The sequence below is a fragment of the Mizuhopecten yessoensis genome, unplaced genomic scaffold (assembly GCF_002113885.1).
Source record: "Mizuhopecten yessoensis strain PY_sf001 unplaced genomic scaffold, ASM211388v2 scaffold4017, whole genome shotgun sequence".
NCBI lineage: Eukaryota > Metazoa > Mollusca > Bivalvia > Pectinida > Pectinidae > Mizuhopecten > Mizuhopecten yessoensis.
In genome coordinates this window covers 359,260-378,334 of record NW_018405334.1, presented here as the reverse complement: position 1 = coordinate 378,334, position 19,075 = coordinate 359,260, and the positions used below count along the sequence as shown (strand labels likewise).

The window sequence follows — 19,075 nt, the reverse complement described above, 5'->3', positions numbered from 1 at the left end:
AGCTGGCTTGAGCACAGAATCCCTGCTTGAGCATAAATAAGAACAGTTTCATGAATACAAGTCCTGAATTTGTAAATATCACTTCTCAGTATAAGCAGAAAACAAAACTCTACTCGTAGCAATGCCTTCTTACTATATGACTATTAATCTAAAGAGCAATTCAATGCATCCCCTCTAAATAAACTTGTTCAAAGTTGTTTTGAGATTACAGTTTGACCAGATAATGGTGATACAAGGGTCGAACCCTTCTTTAGAGTACATGTATTTTGATATTGATACAGTAGAAATACCAGAAGATTACTTCATTCACCCCTAAAAACACATTTGAACTCTCCCAATTCAAATAAAGGAATAGTTCATTATGAAATTTCAGAGGTGAATGAGATAATGGTGCCAGTTGAATTGGTAATGTGCTACAGAAATAACATGGTCTAAAATCTTGAAAATATATCATTTTTTCTTTCGGTAAGGAATTCAATGTTGATTTGGGAGGTCATGCATAACCTTTCAGATCTGTCAATAAACATAGCACTCTTCCAAAGAAATATATAAACCTGTCTGAAGAAACACATTTCTGAGAAGTAACTTAATTTTTCACAAAAAAAAACATTCTGAAATTCTGTAGTGGGTATGAGGTTAAACCCCTAGAAATTATTGAATAGTTTCCAAAACAGTCTTCTCTCTGGTAAAACTTTGCTATAAAAGAGAAAACCCTGGGATATGGGGAACCATTATGTGGCAGTTAGCCAGATGGCAAATGAGGCAATTAATGGACATTAACTATTTGATTTTTCTGTACATTTCAGGATATTTTAAAAAAGATGTTCCTGTGTTTATCTATATCAACTTCTTGTAGAAGGGTATCAGTACTCACCTGTTCTGAGTCTTGTTTGCAATGTGAGTCTGTATCACAGACGCCGGGGTCGCCCCTGATATTGGACTGCTCGATGCCCCTCCACCACCCATACCGTTCTGTTTGGGACTACCACTATTGTCCGATCGTGGGGTGGAATTGGGGCTCGTTTTAGAACACTGTGCCCACGTGCCTGACACCCTGGGCACAGACATATTATTATAGTTATTCACAGGTGGGCTTCCCATTTGCTCGGAACTACTACAACGAGAAGAATGAAGAGTTCGAGGACTAGCTGCATTTTTTATTACAGAACTATGATGCAGAGGCATTGAAGGGTTGAGTCCCTGACTGCCCTGTAGGACGTCTGAGGGAGAACATATCACCTTGGTTTCTTTAGATAACATGTTCTGACCGTGGAGGTCGGGTTTGAACAGCGAAGAGGTCAAACAGGGGGAGTGACCGACCATGCTTTCTCCGTTCACAAGTGAGGTACCGTTGTACATGGAGGAGGCTCGCAAATCCACAGGTTCCAGGGAACCGTTTAACAGATTAGGGAGCCGTTCGTTTCCATAGTCATATGTGTATTTCCTAAAATCGTTGTCTAGACGGGATAGTTCCTCACCATAATGCACTTTTTTGGCATAACTTTCAAATCCATATTTCGACATATCGTAACTATATTTTGTTGAGGTGCCCATTAGATCAGGGTAGCTGTTACCATGGTAACTGAGCGTGTGCTGGTACTGCCGGTGATGCGGCTCCAGGTAGAAACCATTGGTGTAGCCATGTTTGTCTGTGTCGAGGCGGTAACTGTCTGTGCTTGGGTACACGGCCCCGGGGAACCCCGAGTACCCATGTGACCTATACAGGTCTGACTCGAGGCCAAAGTTATTTGTTGGATATGAGTAGAGTAATTCTGGCTTGTAATCGCTTCCTTCGTAGCCATTATACTGGGGGTAACTTGTGAGTCCATTTTCTCGACACATCTTTCGTTTCCTACCAGGTGCCTGTACATATTCACGAACCTGATTCTTCTGTTTATTTTTCTTTCCATTTTTTACCTTTAACATGTCGTCACTTGGAAAGTCAAATCCTGAGCATATGTCTAAATCAAGAAGAGGATACGGAAGCTTGAATTCATTGCCACGTTTATGGAAGAGATCCTGTCCCTCATCGTCACTGTAAAAAAATAAAAAAAAGTCACATATTCATTGCATCAAGTTAAAACCTGTTTCAGTTATTTCTGAACAAAAAACAAGCCTTATACGTGTCTTACATATATAGACATATTTTGATAGAAACATTTGCATTAATTTCTAAGACAGAAAACATACACAATGAATGAACTACTTAGACAGAAAACATACACAATGAATGAACTTAAGACTGCATGGAATCCATCCAACTTAATTTATTTATGAACTGCTATTCAGTTTTGAAATTTGTGAGTGAATTTCAATCACAAACTGATATAAAAATATCTCAAAGAAATATGTGCAAATGGGTACAGTTTTGCTTAATATGGAACTTAATTTTGATCAAGATCAGTCTGAAAGCTCTCTGCTGCCCACCCAAATTTAGAGAACTGTAGTCCACAGGATGTAATTAAAGTTCTGATTCTGGGCAAGGCCTCACTCTATAAAACTGTTTAGAGAAATATAGTCTTCCCTGTGTAAATTGTGAATTCTGGTCCTAGTCTATGAACATTTCAGCAGGTCGATTATTTAACTCTGTCTACATGTATAACCAATCTATAATTTAGAGAACTATGGTCTACAGTGTGTAAGTTCTGATTCTGGGCAAGGCCTCAGTCTAAAAAAAATAACAGCAGGTCTATAACTGAAATGTCAGCAGGTCTCACTCTATAACCAAAATTTCAGCAGGTCTATATACCCAATCTATATTTTAGAGAACTATATGGTCTAAAGAAATTGTGAATTCTGGCCATGTCCTAGTCTATGAAAATTTCAGTAGATCTATAACCAACTATAATGCATAAATTCTGAATTTCTAAGACTGAGAGTAGAGTGTAGATACATTTCTGTTCTTTTCCATTCTTTCCTCCCCTAATTGTCAGAAAAGTATACACCGCCCATGCTTGACGTGGAGACCCGTAGGCCGAGAGGTGACGATCAATAAAACTACTGGCCTTATTAGTCATATGTACCTGTTTAGTCTCACCGGGACAACGAGGTGATAACTCCGCTCACACAATCATTACATATCATTTCATTTCGAGGCATCTTCCATTTTAATTAAAACGATCTTATCAGTGGCTAATGACTTTGATTATGTTATGAATTTGGAGAGGCAGGAAACCAGTATTACTGCTGAATTATTGATGAATTCTACGAATTATTTGATTACCTCTGATTGAGAAAAGACACCTGCAGTATTCTCATAACTTGATTGAAGCTACACTTGTGTATTAGATACGTTATCTACATCAGTTATTTTGGCTTGATTATATAATAAAATGGACTAAAACATTTTTGATAAATGAAATTGACATCAAATAAGATTTTATAAGAACAATGAAGTCATTGCCCAGGATTTGTGGTATAATATAATTAATGTACATGTAAATGTAAATTTTTTAATGTGTAGGGAAACTTTCGAAGAAAATAAAAAGGTTTTATATAAAATTGGATTTTTGACCTTGCAGACCTGATTCAAGTCCCATTATACTGTATAAAAGTCTTAAAAAAATCATTTTCCTGTTAAATCTATGTTATTTTCAGGTTTTGTATAGATATGGAATTTTGACCTGCAGAATTGTTTTAAAGTGGCGAGTCCTATTCTACTGTATACAGGTGTTAAAAAATATTTTTTCTTTAAATTTATGTTATTTCCTTTACAAATATCTTACAAAGACAATAACTGGTATGAGTTAATCTGTTTAAGGAGTTGAAACCTTTTTGAAATTATTTCCAGTAGGGTTCCAGAAAAAACATTGAGTTCAATTAATAGCAATAGCACAGTGGGTAAGCTAGCTTTCCTGCACTTAAAACAAGAAGTTCAGGGGTCAAATCCCCCTGGTGGAATTTCTTTTGTAACCCCCCCCCCCCCCCCCCCCAAAAAAAACCCAACCCAGAAATGTATTTCTTTTTGTTCAAAACTCTTAACATATGTAGCAAATGGGCAACAACTCCAAGTTAGAAGATGCTAAATAAATTGGAACTCTTCTGTGTTGGAGATACAAAACATCTGAGCACTGGTACGCTCTACCTTAAAGGAATTTTGTAATAAACTTCTGACATTCTAAATTACATTAATGAATGAATATTTTTAACCTTGCATTTGTCAAAAAAAAAAAATCAAATCATTTACTTTCAGCCTTGGTTATATATTTGTTTCAATGCAAAAGATAATATGTGTATGCTCTCAGTTTTAATTGTCTGTCAACAATGAGCCAGGGGAGACAATCAGTCTCGCATGCCAGCTACAGGAAGTAAACGATCCACGAACATTTGACACTTCCTCCCCACTAAACCGACTTACAGATTCTGTCCATTAGGCTAAATATAAGTTTGCTCCATTTCAACACAGCCGTATATAAAAACATGGACGAACAATTTTAATAGAGACATCACAATGTCATAAACAAGATTCAGCTATCAACACGAAAAATGGCTCTTAAAGAATTTCTCTCCAATGAGGGTCGTTTGTGCGGACTTTACTTTCTTTCCATGTCGAAGAAACGGAGGACAATAAAAGTGAATCAAAGGACAACATGGAAGGGGGATGGTTTACATTAAGTGTTTGCGATGTGTTAGTGCTATCTTGTGTAATTCTGTCTAATGAAGCGTATAACAGCATTACAGAGCCCAACTGTTGCAAACATGGATCATGCCTTGTTAGCTTCCTTTTATACAAATCAAACATTCTATCATTCCTAAAAATACAAAATTTCTTATATTTTTTTTGCATATATTTTTCTTAAGATCATCGAAAATTTGAAAATAACCTTATTTTGAATTTCTTTTCACAGATGAAGTAAAAAGTAAACCCTCACAAAGAAATAACTTTTTATGTATTTATTAAATCAAGCTGACCAGGAATTTTGGGTTTCACCCACAAGTAGTGGCTTGCTTTGTAGTACTTGTTCTCTGGGGAGAAAGCATTTCTGGTTTCCAATGGCGAACTATTACACAATTAATTCTGCGTGGGTAGAGGCATTCTTGTTCTTTTTTGGGAACAACCGTTTACTCCCCTTATGTAACGGAGAGGAGCACAAGCATGATAGAACACATCAAATTAAATAAATATTGTCCAATTTATCTATCAAACTTATCCATGCAGCAACAACAGCATATATCTAGACCATAAAAAAGTAGAACCTCTCTGTTTGTTTCGCCATCATAAATATAAATATACCAGATTGATGGCTTAGTTGGATGTTACGAGGGCTTAAAGACATTTTACCCAATAATCTATTAGTTTTCTGAAGAAACACCCTATGTATTTTCATACTTTTCTGATATGAGATATACACCGATTTCATTTGGACAGAGGACAAAACATAACATGGATGTGTAAAAAAGAAACCAGTGCTCAAACTTCAAAGTAAACCCTATAAAATTAGTGCCAACTTAATTTTCTTGGCACAAAAAATGCAGAATATCTTTAGTTTCTAATAAATTATTTATCTTGCATGCTGTGATAAAACTAAATGGTAGACTCATATAGACAATCACCAGGAAAAACAATGTAGGTCTGCAGAAATCCCTTAATTAATTCATAGACCAAGTTGTCTATGAAAGGTTTGTAATGTATAATTCAATGATAAGTCTTGCAGTTTGGAAAAAAGTGGTGTACAAGATGACTTTTCTTCCTTTATTATAATACATTTTTTAATTATATGTGAAGCACTAAACATTAACTCACTCATCCCTACAATTTTGAAATGAACTTGCCCAGTCTTTGAACTGGTTAGGTTCCACTGCTACTTTAGGGATGAATGGGTTAAGTAAAATTTGTTCCGTCAAAGTATCTATTGTCTATGATGTGTGAATACTTAAGTTTAAAGCTGAGAAACAGATGAAGGGCAGTACACATTCCACCGAACTCTCCGTAAACAAGAAGGGGAGACAATTCAGACCCAGGTAAAATATGAACAGTTTTACTCACGTGAGTTGACGGTGGGTACAGATGATAAAGTCAGGCTTGCTGTTTTTGTAGATGACCTTGCAGCTCGATTGAAGCCAGAGCCAGCGGAAGTCTTTAGTTAGCCAACGGTAGGCGATCAGACCTGAGCTTCCAGTCTTTATCACTGTGGAAATTAACAAAATATACCATACCGATACTTGAATTATACAGCCACATGTATTACGGAAAATTTTGGCCACATTTAAACTTTCACCCTTTTAGGTCTTTACAATAACGCAAATACAGAAAAAAACAGTACACAGCATATACCACATATATTAATATTTTCATGTGAAGAACGAAATTTTCATTGGGAGAGTATGGATTTTACCAATAAGGGTGAATACTTGGCTGGATGAAAATTTCCAGGTATTCACTTTTTCATGCAGTTACAAAGCAGTGTTAAATTTATGGTTTCACATTTGTTGGTTTGTTGCTTTACTTCACTGGTAATGTTCCATGATTATGTAGATTTCTGTGTAATGTGATGACAAATATACAGCTTAGAAAATTACCCTCATAATGCATCCTTCGAAAATAGTGACCAAGTTTAACTTAGCTAGCAATCTTTCATGTCATTTTTCTTTTATTCAATTTGAAAATATAGACACAGAATCATGAAGAATAATGTAACATTCACTAAACAAAGTTTTTATATTGAAAACTTCAAATTTTTATTAATGGAACCAATTTTTGATACTTTTGAGCAAAATGCAGCAAAAAATACTTTAAAATAGCTATGTTGAAATCAGGAAAACATACCAATGAAGCTATATCGTAAAGCAAATAGGGATTCAAGTTTACAGAGTCCTAAAAACTTACGCTCTTGATGAGCTGCGGCGAAGTAGGAGAGGTCATCTGGGTGGATCAAGTCGTAACCAGACTTTGTGGCCAGTTCTCTGTCCGAGAAGCTAAACATCATCTTTCCTCTGTAAACACACAAAAATAGGTGTTTTCTTTCAATACATTGGTTTATATTTCCTAATTACCAGTCATGAAAAGGTGAGACAGTTAAAAACATTAGTGGTGAGAAGAAACAAAATTAACACAACTGTGAATTTTGAAAAGGGGAGACAACCAAAGGGAGACAACTGCATAAAACAACAATTTTTGACAAAACATATTTTTCAATTTTTCAACAAATGAACAAATATGACTATTATGTAATGTAGAAAAAAAAAACAGAAAGAAAAAAAGTAAAAGCCAAATTGGCTCAAAGGATCATCAACATAAAATCAAGAAAAGACCAATCCATTTGTTTAGGACAGAGCTTTGATGATTCTATATACACTGGTAAGTATTATCGATAGTATTTTTTTAATTTTGTGGAGTTGTGTTGTCAAAACACCTCGCTTTCTATTTAAAGACAATCAGATTTACAAACACAATTATCAGCCTCATCTATTCCTGTAGAATTCTTTATACATTAACAGCTAAAGTCAAATATTTAAATAAAAACTGTAATCATAAATTGTTGTTGTCGTAGCGCACTTAGTTTTATATCAGTGTTTCCCTATAGACTTCAAAGTGTCACTATGCTAAAAAACCAATGACGTGGCGTGCAATTGTTCCTTTTTCCCCCCCTTCAACTGCGTAACTTCAAAGGTCCAGGTGTTGATAGAGAGGCGCGGACCAGGCTATGTAACAATGAATCTTAACAGGTAATCCTTGAACTGACAGACAGTATTCATCAGTCAGGTTAGCCAACCAACTGGTCCATAATAATGGGACATCGGCACCCAATGTTCTTCGCTAATTGTATGTGAAAAAAACTGTCCGAGTAGTCAGTGCATAAACACATACCGTAAATAAAACCATATACTACATGACATATCTCAGATAAAAAGTTTAAAAGATTGAGTCAGAGGAAATTTTTGCATCCTACATCTATAGTAGCCCTCATGGATAAGTTTCCTGTTCGAGTACTAACCTTTGAAATTCATACGATAAAAAGCATTAAAGAAATTGAAAATATAAAATTTCTGAAAATGACACCAAAAAAAAAAAAAAATAGAGGTTAAAGTTTCAAAAATATTAAGAACAACTTTCTCAGGTTGATTTATATTTTTAAAACAACCTGATATTTTTTAAAGACTATGAACAAATAGTGCTATAGCACAGCTAATGTCGTATAATAGAGCTATCCACTGTTAATAATGGCGATTTAAATGACAGGGTTTGACATTTACAGATCTTAGACTGAGATCTTATCCATGACTTGCTAATCTTATTCCAGGTCATTCTTTGACAAAAAAAATTCTTGACAAAAAAAAATGTGTCAAAAAAGTTCCGGTCCGACAGCTTGTCTGTAGTGATATATTGGAAAGAACTTGGATGGTCCTCTCCGGCTAACGTACACAATTAACGACTTCCTGTATTATAATATGTTTACAATCATTTTCACATTTAAAGGGGACAATCCACGTTATATTAAAAGCTATCAGATAGATGTTTCGACCAGTTAGGACTTGTAAAATTATTAGAATTAATTACTTTTTGTAAATTCAAAAAAAACATTAGCAGTTAATAAATGCTTTATTATTTTCAAAAAATATTTATGACATTTTTATGATTTTATGAATGGTCACAATGTTTTTTTACAATGAAACCTGTGTAAGCTGACACTACGGGATCTATTAAAAGGGTTAGATAAGACAATTATATGTTAATATACACAGGTTCTGTTTGGTATTATCTATATGAAATGGGATAACAAATGTAGCCAGATATGACAAGGCTTTGGAATACTCAGGGGGCGGACTAGACTTGCATTTGGCATCAAAATGGATACTCAAATTAGTTTCACTTCATAAACTAATTTGTGATTTTTAGTTAAATTTGTTAAACAACTTGATAACTGAAGTTGTTAAAAACTAATGACGAAATTAAAATATCCATACTTTTGTAAATTTTTTTTTTTTTTTTTCAAAATATCATTATATAGACAATTTTCCTTTTTTAAACAACATTGAAACATATACTTATTATTTGAAAATAATATCTTCAAAATCTTAATACAGTAATGATATGTTTAGTTTTCTACTTGTTTGTATGTCCTTATTTTTAAAAACAGAAATGTGATGTTCTTGCAAATTTCAATCATAACTTTAAGTCAGCAGAATTACTTAGCCCAGTGTCTGATCAATTATATGTCATATGTACCTCAGGATGAAACAAATAAAGGTTAAAAATTAAACACCATGTTTTTTTAAAAACAGATATACATTAACAGATAGAATGGGGCGTGTTAAAACCAGGAAAAAATATACACATCCAAAGTAAAAAAGATGGGAGACAGTGACTTCGTGTGAGCATCATTACACAGAAGTGGGCGTGTGTGTATCACCACTTAAAATCCGAATCTTGTGTCTGAGGGGCTAGTGGCAAATGGGTGTTATGACCCAACACCCCGAATAACAAAGGAATATACAGACAAGTAATATAAATGCTAGATCTGATGATGATCGCATGGCGTGAGAGTGGCCAATCGCACACCCGACCCATGTACGATACACCTATCTCGGTTGTGGCTCGCACAAGGTAGTGGGGGCTGCCATCTATAGCCATAATGAAGATATAAAAAAGAAAGATTTATGTTTTAATGAAACCTGACCCGGCCGGATCAACGTTTGCCTGTCGTACATACGATCTAACTTGCTCACCTGTGTGGGAAAGTAATTTGTCAACATAACTGAAAAAGTGTGTACTTTGTTTGAATGATATGGGGGTTGTCGTGGGTCTGTTTGGCCGTTACGGTGGCTAACTCCCAACCCAGGTGGTGTCTACATAAACCAGTACATGGCAGGTCGTGATGACAACTTCATTACAGGATATCCTCCATTAAAGCTTGCTGTTTCCACTTTTTCCTCCGATTTCACGCAAACAAAACACAACTTTACCTCAAGTAAACTCTGAGGTGTGACCCGCAACTGTTAAAGGCCCAGTGTCAGGTACATTAAGAAATAATATCGACACTGATCAGCGATAGGTTCTTCGATCTCCGATACAATTTGTATTTTGAAAACCGCATGTGCCTGGGGAGATTGGTTTCCCGATATGTTTATATTGGCAGTACTTTGTCAAGTGTTGGTTGGCGATTATAAATATAAAGAGCCGGGGTTGACTAAGATCGGGCCGATTTGTCTACCGTCGCTACCTCCTAAATCAGAGCTGACAATGGCCCTGCCGTGTGCACAACAACCGTTACATAACACCATTTGTACCCCGGAATTTTAAACGTAAGAAATGACACTTTCACATGTTTGCCTCGTTTCATTTGAGATAAGGCTCCTTAACTTGAGCAGTGGGTAGGTTTCACGACTTCCACCGATAGCGTTCTTTATTGTATCCGGAAATAGTGTGATGCTTGCTTAGATAATACTGACAAGGTTTGTGTAAAAGTTTTGTTTTGTTTTTTTTGTAAAAAATTTCTTTCCCTCCACTGTGTCTTTAGATATATGAAAATTTGTAATCCTTTGTCTTATTTCGATATCTCTGTTTTTTTCCCTCGTTTTGTCAAATTTTGTTTTTAATGTATATATATATATTACAATTTTTTATTTTTATTTTATTTTGGTGGGGGGTATTTTGCTTGTCCATAAGTATATTATTTATCAAAACAATTTCTTTTTGCTGTTAAGCTATCAATACATGTCCCTAAGTCCTACATGATATATATACAGTAATGAACAAGAATAGTGACAAAGGGTCAACAGAAGGGTCGGGTTCACTCCCCCACAAAAACACCCGACCCCCATATTAAACATATACTCCTAACTATTTAAGAGTGTAATTTGCAATTCTTAGAATGTTTTCTTTACTAACTGGAGCAAATTTGAGATGCAAATTTTTTGTCAAGTCACCCTGAATGAAATCCACACGACTATGTCTATATAGATCCATCCAAGATACTGTGCGTAAAGTAAGGTGATATATCAGCATATCTATAAGATAATAACTCCGAATATTTTACGGAAACACCGATACATTCCCAAAATCAAAATACCAAATACAGGGCTAAATTTTTAAAAGCTTTGTTAGTAAAGGAAGATTTATTTTAAATTACTTTCATAAATACTAAAAAAACAACAAAAAAAAACAACAAACATGACCACCATTGGTATCTCTAGTGAAAGTTTTTACATATAATGCATAGAATTTCATCTAAAACTACAAACTTGAATGGTTTACTTGTTGTGTTTACGAACCTTACAGAACAAACTTGAATCTACAACCCCATGCATAGCTAATGCTAGGAATGTCCTACGAAATATCGAAGATATAAGCTGTATCCCATAAGCAATAATACTGATAATCATTACAAGAATGTAAGACTTATCTTAAAAGTCTTCTGCAATATTTATGCTTGGTGTAGGGTTAGTGTCAACACAGTCAAGTTTAGCTTACCTGTTGTCCATGGACATGGGCGAGAAATCCATCTTGTGTTTCGACTTGAAGGTAAGTTCCCGGGAGGGCAGATCGAGGAGGGAAAGAGGACCAAAGGGACAGCATGTAGCGAAGAGAGCCAGCTGGGGCTCCTCCGTCCTCACATTCTGTCCGTGCAGCACACGAATCCAACCGTTGATCTCCAATGTCTGAAGACAGATGGTGTAAAAATAAATTATCTCATTTAACATTAGATTCAACTGGTTTTCAGTAAAACAGTTCATTACTATTCAATTATAGCCTTTGGCTGAGGTCGATACCTAAACTAAAGTTAAAGGCTAAAATTGTTTTATTATTTTCAAAACAGTAATGTAAGCAATCTGAAAAACACCACCCAAAAACCTCGGAAGTTGGACGTTGCATTGTTTGGAGACACGTCATAATTCTATTTTTAGAAACACCCAGTCCTTCAACAAAAATCATTCGCTCCAAGTCAATATCGGTTTATATCGGTGGACACGTGATGCAATCCTGGCCAATCACTTGTCGGGAATAATATGAAAACATAATAAATGCAAAAAATTTCAGCAACTTGCTCAAACCATTTTTTGGATAGGCGTCTTTTTAATTTAAAAAATCTGATTTTTATTTCCCCTAACTTTATTTCTTAATTTATTACTAAAACTTATTGTTTTTAACAATCATGCTCTTTGTCGAGCATTAAAATTCACCTTGTGTAGTCAAGAATTATACTAAATGTAGACTATTTGTAAGGTATACTAGACAATATATAAAGACGGGAGTGAAATATACATACTGCCACAATTCATCAAGCAAATATTGGCAGCATAAATGGGCTCGGCAAAAATTTGGAACAAGAAGCGTAGACAAAAAAAACGAAAATGGTTCATCGTAATATGTTGGTGATTATAGGAAGGTGTCAATCAAATAAAACAAAGTTATCATAATGAAATTTTACGGTACTGGAACTAGAGCCAGATAAGACAAAAGTACGAATGAAGAAAAGAAAGATGGCTACTTACTATGAAACCTGATGTGTTGTCCAGTAAACACCTAAACCTGACGGTAAATGACCGATGCATGTGGTGGTAGTTTTCTGAAATGAAAACAAAACAGTATTAAAAACATTGAATTATATAAACAACGAAAGTGTTACTTTGAAAATGGCGGAGCATTCTGGATTATAGCGACAGGTCAGGGTATTTTTTATCTATCATAATAAAAAATTCAGACTTTAAAAAAACTATTTTTGATAAGCTTGAAATAATTCTCATTCAATTGTGCAGCATTCCTGCAACTGAATTTTAATTTTAGAGTCTAGAAAAAGTAAACTCTAATGTGAAAAGAATAATCATTTTTTGGTTTGAAATGTGTTTGGCCCTAGCTATTTCCAAAGTTAATGTTAACAGTGAAATTTCTATTCCAAATGGAAGAAAAAGAAAATCTCTAAACAGTAAGAAAACAACATTTTCAAAAGAACTTATATATGTACACTTATAGACATATATACAATATAAGCAAGCAAACACGAGGGTATCTTTACCAGAGACTTGCTGACAGAATGAGCCGAACATTTTGATTATAATCAATAGTAGGATTTCAAATTTCAATGGTTTTAAATGAGTCTGTAACTGAAAGACCAATTTCTTCTTTGCTGCATCTCAAACCATTCATTGAAGTGTTTTTTTTCCATCCTCAAAGACATTCTAGCCCATTTCCCTCAATTACCTTGACAATCCTACCAGTGAAGCATCAGAACACCAGCATTACCAAGCATATTGAATTCAAACCCAAAATCTTGGAGTCAGCTAGACTCTCCGATTTTGTGTTTTTATTGTTTTTCTTTGTACAAAGATTAATACGGATCTTGTCTACAAACATCGTGTAATTGCCCAGGAGAAACAGCGCACAACTCTGAAATTAAAGACCTGAAGAAACCGCAAGACACAATGAGAAGGATCTGGAACAGAAACTGACTTGGGGCTTTGACAACGATCAATAAGAGTGCCAGGGTTTTGCCCGCCACATTAGAGTCATTTCAATTTGTGTCTCCATTGGAGATTGCACCGAGTAGTTATACCTGTCAAGTCGTAATCAGTTCCCAGAAAGCCACAGCTAAAAACCCTGTTGCGACACACAATTTCCTCCCCCAGTCGCCAGCAGAGACGAGCACAATGTTGACAGTCGCAATGTTTCTCCGACTCCATTGCCAGTTTTCTCTAGATCTTTACGACAGTGGTTACTCCACCATTAGCTTGACACAGGATTTCCTAACTAAAGCACTTTTCAGAAAAGGAGCATATGGACCTCTTACAGCCATTGAGGTCATCAAACTACCTCTAAAATAAAAACTCCTAGTAACCATGACAACTGTAAAATGCATTAAACTCAACACTCACACATCAACCAAACAAAATCAAATTCTGTGACTAATTTCACAAAGATACAGAGGTAACGTGTTAAGTGAATGAAGAATTATACATCCCAATCATGTATCTTGTATAGTCTAATGTTTGAAGCATTTTGCCGTATTCATGACACTTTCATTAAAAAACTTTTTTAAGGGGTGTGTGTGTGTGTGTGTGTGTGTGTGTGTTTCTCACATGATTCTCATTATAAAGGGTGGAGATTTGAGGACAGAGGTTTCCAATTAAACCCAGGGGGAAGAGAGAGAGGAGATTTGAGGTGGAAGGATTCTAACAGGATCCTGACAATACAGGAAGGAGATTTGAGGTAGAAGGATTTGGTTACAGCATCTTCACAATACAGGAAGGAGATTTGATGGGGGAATTTTCTCACTGGTAGAGGGACGTTTGAAAAGAAAGATTTCTCACACCAAGGAAAAGATGAAAAGGTAGATATCTCACAAAATTCTGATTGTAGAGGGTGGAGATTTGAGGAAAGAGGTTTCTTGCAGGACTCTAATGGTAGAGGGGGAGGTTTGATGAGGGGAGGTTCTAACAGTATCGTGATCGTACGGAGGAGAGAGTTGATGAGGGACGGTTCTAACAGTATTGTGATCGTCCAGAGGAGAGAGTTGATGAGGGACGGTTCTAACAGTATCGTGATCGTACGGAGGAGAGAGTTGATGAGGGACGGTTCTAACAGTATCGTGATCGTACGGAGGAGAGAGTTGATGAGGGACGGTTCTAACAGTATCGTGATCGTACGGAGGAGAGAGTTGATGAGGGACGGTTCTAACAGTATCGTGATCGTACGGAGGAGAGAGTTGATGAGGGACGGTTCTAACAGTATCGTGATCGTACGGAGGAGAGAGTTGATGAGGGACGGTTCTAACAGTATCGTGATCGTACGGAGGAGAGAGTTGATGAGGGACGGTTCTAACAGTATCGTGATCGTACGGAGGAGAGAGTTGATGAGGGACGGTTCTAACAGTATCGTGATCGTACGGAGGAGAGAGTTGATGAGGGACGGTTCTAACAGTATCGTGATCGTACGGAGGAGAGAGTTGATGAGGGACGGTTCTAACAGTATCGTGATCGTACGGAGGAGAGAGTTGATGAGGGACGGTTCTAACAGTATCGTGATCGTACGGAGGAGAGAGTTGATGAGGGACGGTTCTAACAGTATCGTGATCGTACGGAGGAGAGAGTTGATGAGGGACGGTTCTAACAGTATCGTGATCGTACGGAGGAGAGAGTTGATGAGGGACGGTTCTAACAGTATCGTGATCGTACGGAGGAGAGAGTTGATGAGGGACGGTTCTAACAGTATCGTGATCGTACGGAGGAGAGAGTTGATGAGGGACGGTTCTAACAGTATCGTGATCGTACGGAGGAGAGAGTTGATGAGGGACGGTTCTAACAGTATCGTGATCGTACGGAGGAGAGAGTTGATGAGGGACGGTTCTAACAGTATCGTGATCGTACGGAGGAGAGAGTTGATGAGGGACGGTTCTAACAGTATCGTGATCGTACGGAGGAGAGAGTTGATGAGGGACGGTTCTAACAGTATCGTGATCGTACGGAGGAGAGAGTTGATGAGGGACGGTTCTAACAGTATCGTGATCGTACGGAGGAGAGAGTTGATGAGGGACGGTTCTAACAGTATCGTGATCGTACGGAGGAGAGAGTTGATGAGGGACGGTTCTAACAGTATCGTGATCGTACGGAGGAGAGAGTTGATGAGGGACGGTTCTAACAGTATCGTGATCGTACGGAGGAGAGAGTTGATGAGGGACGGTTCTAACAGTATCGTGATCGTACGGAGGAGAGAGTTGATGAGGGACGGTTCTAACAGTATCGTGATCGTACGGAGGAGAGAGTTGATGAGGGACGGTTCTAACAGTATCGTGATCGTACGGAGGAGAGAGTTGATGAGGGACGGTTCTAACAGTATCGTGATCGTACGGAGGAGAGAGTTGATGAGGGACGGTTCTAACAGTATCGTGATCGTACGGAGGAGAGAGTTGATGAGGGACGGTTCTAACAGTATCGTGATCGTACGGAGGAGAGAGTTGATGAGGGACGGTTCTAACAGTATCGTGATCGTACGGAGGAGAGAGTTGATGAGGGACGGTTCTAACAGTATCGTGATCGTACGGAGGAGAGAGTTGATGAGGGACGGTTCTAACAGTATCGTGATCGTACGGAGGAGAGAGTTGATGAGGGACGGTTCTAACAGTATCGTGATCGTACGGAGGAGAGAGTTGATGAGGGACGGTTCTAACAGTATCGTGATCGTACGGAGGAGAGAGTTGATGAGGGACGGTTCTAACAGTATCGTGATCGTACGGAGGAGAGAGTTGATGAGGGGCGGTTCTAACAGTATCGTGATCGTACGGAGGAGAGAGTTGATGAGGGACGGTTCTAACAGTATCGTGATCGTACAGAGGAGAGAGTTGATGAGGGACGGTTCTAACAGTATCGTGATCGTACAGAGGAGAGAGTTGATGAGGGACAGTTCTAACAGTATCGTGATCGTACAGAGGAGAGAGTTGATGAGGGACGGTTCTAACAGTATCGTGATTGTACGGAGGAGAGAGTTGATGAGGGGAGGTTCTAACAGTATCGTGATCGTACAGAGGAGAGAGTTGATGAGGGACGGTTCTAACAGTATCGTGATCGTACAGAGGAGAGAGTTGATGAGGGACAGTTTTAACAGTATCGTGATGGTAGCGAGGAGAGAGTTGATGAGGGACAGTTTTAACAGTATCGTGATCGTACAGAGGAGAGACTTGATAGAGGGTGTAAAACCAACCTACCTGGCATCATGGCTTCATGGAGAGTCAGAGTAGACTTGTCTGAGGGTAGGGCGGAGTTCCATGTTAGTTGTCTCTTGAACTCATCGCGGTCCTCGGAGTGAATAAGCTCCATAACACTCTGATGGATGATGTCCGACTGTAAAACAAAGGATTCAGTTTAGTGGTGTAAATTTTTACTTAATATCAAAATAACTCATGGAATTGATATTCCTGAAAATATTATTTTTTAATTAAGAAAAGAGACTAAAAATTTGCCTTAAAATCAAATTTGATGAGGTACAGACTTAGGCTGATGAAATTTGTTTTTATGAATTATAAAGTCTGCCTTGTATATCAAAACAAGCAGAGCTCCAACCCTTTGGGTCAAAAGGTCCAAAAATAAGTTTAAGTTTTATCTAAGTGTTCATGCTGTGTGCTGAAATCTTTAAGCAATCAATAATGCAGCACAAAGATAATATCATTATTCCGACTCTATTTGAGTTAGGAAAGGTATGATATATGAATCTGAGATAGATTAACTGAGATTTATTATAACTCTACTTTATTTACTCTATATAAAAGTAATTGGTTAAATCGAATATATCCCCATTTTGCCTGACTGTGTTTTAGTCCTGTGTGTTGGTCTGGGAACTAAAACACACCTACACTCGGGTGTTTCCGCCAAGCAAATCAGGCGAGAGGTGGGCGGAGCTATATATAAATTGTTACCGAACTCGGAAACGAAGTACGAGGTGGGCGGAGCTTGCTACCAAACTTGGCAGCATTTGGCTCCATTGCCATCAAAAGGGTAGTTGGGACGTGAAGCTATACAGCTTATGGTTTACAAATATTTTCTAGTTAAAACTATCTCTCCAGTGTGTATCGGTATAATAAAACGGTTCAAGTATGGGGTTGAGGGATATAGCAAGTTTCTGGTGTCCCTTGATCATGCCTATTTCCCGAGGCGAAAGGAAATAGGCATGGTCAAGGGACACCAGAAACTTGCTATATGCCTCAACCCCATACTTTAACTGTATACTATATAGTATTTCATCCGTCATCCCAGAAAATACATCAATATCAAGTACATTTCAGCAACAAGCAAGGAAACAGAATTCTAAAAAACGCAACTCTAAAATGTCCTTTTAATGCAGGTTTTAATTTCTTCCTGAGCTTTAATATCTAAATAAAGTCCATTGATGAGCATTTTCAAGTCCGAATCTATATATAAACCTTAAAGCTGTTTTCATTGGCAAGTTTTTAGATTTCAAAGTTGAACATGCCCATTAATTAGCGTTACAAAATAAACATGCACGTTTATTAAAGACTATCCCTAACCTTGGATCAAGCAATTTCTTTCATTCTGGAATAAATTAATATAGGTGATTAGAAACTTCACTCCGCCTTTCACAGTATCAATCAGACTGGACGATACACTAATTGATAATCTGTTCGGCTATTCTGCAATCTTACAATCGCTGTAGCTATCAATTTGAACAGACTACTAAATGCTAGTGAAATCGTCTTGCAAATGTCTTCGAGATAATCTGTTTTTCTTAAAATTAAAGCGTTAAAGAATTTAAGGGTCAGATCGACCGCAGAAAGGCTATGCCAGAGCCTATTATCTAAAAGGCACTAATTAAATACAATTTCCATTTGATGGTCGTCTTAGTGTCCTAGTTGATTCCGTTATAGAGGCCCTTGATGGCTCTAGAATCGCTACTGATGCTGTTTCCAGGCGACTAGGTCTAGTGAAAGCATCAGTGTTAAGTGGGGATATATTGGACGTCACAATTCAACATCATTGTCAACGGCGTTGTCCTCTCAAGATTGACACTGTACGGAGGGGCAGTCATTTCCCCGCTGATCCAGCTCGGCTTTTTGGCAAATTTAAGGCCACCACGAGGGCTTAGTATAATCTCGTCTTAAATGCTACGGCAAATGTCCCTAATACTGCTAATTAATTGCGAGTCTTAACTAAAAAATCAATGGCCGATTCTCGCTTGGAAAAAAAACCCCAACATTTTATAACTCATGAACAAAGACGGATGCCAATGGAGAATGGGCTGTTTACCCCCAATTAGACATAAATATGCAGAAGACAACGATAATAGCTGGCCCCGAACGGATTTAGTTAAGTCATTACACCAGAATGGGCAAAAGATGTACATAGAGTTGATCGAGCCTTTCAAACGACGGAAGAAAAACGGGCTGAATTTCTCCTTAAGTTGTAGCATGGGTAGCATTACCAATTTTACAGCAAGAGATCACAGAGAAATTCTATTCAAACTCTGCACTGTTTACACATTGCGGAGAAGCCAAGACGAGTTATGACCAGCATCAAGTTCTCAAATCCATGTCCCATCGCGGCACATCGGAAGTTTATTTGTGTCAAGGAGGAGAATTATCAGGTGATTTCTGCGCGACACCTACACACTTGGTTAGGCATGACAGACTCGGCT

General features: G+C 37.5%; 1 protein-coding gene across 2 annotated transcripts in view; it reads right to left on the bottom strand.

The window, feature by feature from the left end:
* Nucleotides 1–19,075, bottom strand: part of LOC110448350 — a 106,220-nt gene that overhangs the window by 1,598 nt on the left and 85,547 nt on the right. For both annotated transcript variants that reach the window (XM_021494533.1, XM_021494534.1), the window contains exons 5-10: nucleotides 16,635–16,770; nucleotides 12,433–12,506; nucleotides 11,411–11,598; nucleotides 6,827–6,933; nucleotides 5,987–6,128; nucleotides 875–2,035 (exon numbers count right to left, since the gene is read on the bottom strand). In XM_021494533.1, the coding sequence (XP_021350208.1) occupies nucleotides 875–2,035; nucleotides 5,987–6,128; nucleotides 6,827–6,933; nucleotides 11,411–11,598; nucleotides 12,433–12,506; nucleotides 16,635–16,770 (1,808 nt within the window). The remainder of the gene's footprint in view (nucleotides 1–874; nucleotides 2,036–5,986; nucleotides 6,129–6,826; nucleotides 6,934–11,410; nucleotides 11,599–12,432; nucleotides 12,507–16,634; nucleotides 16,771–19,075) is intronic.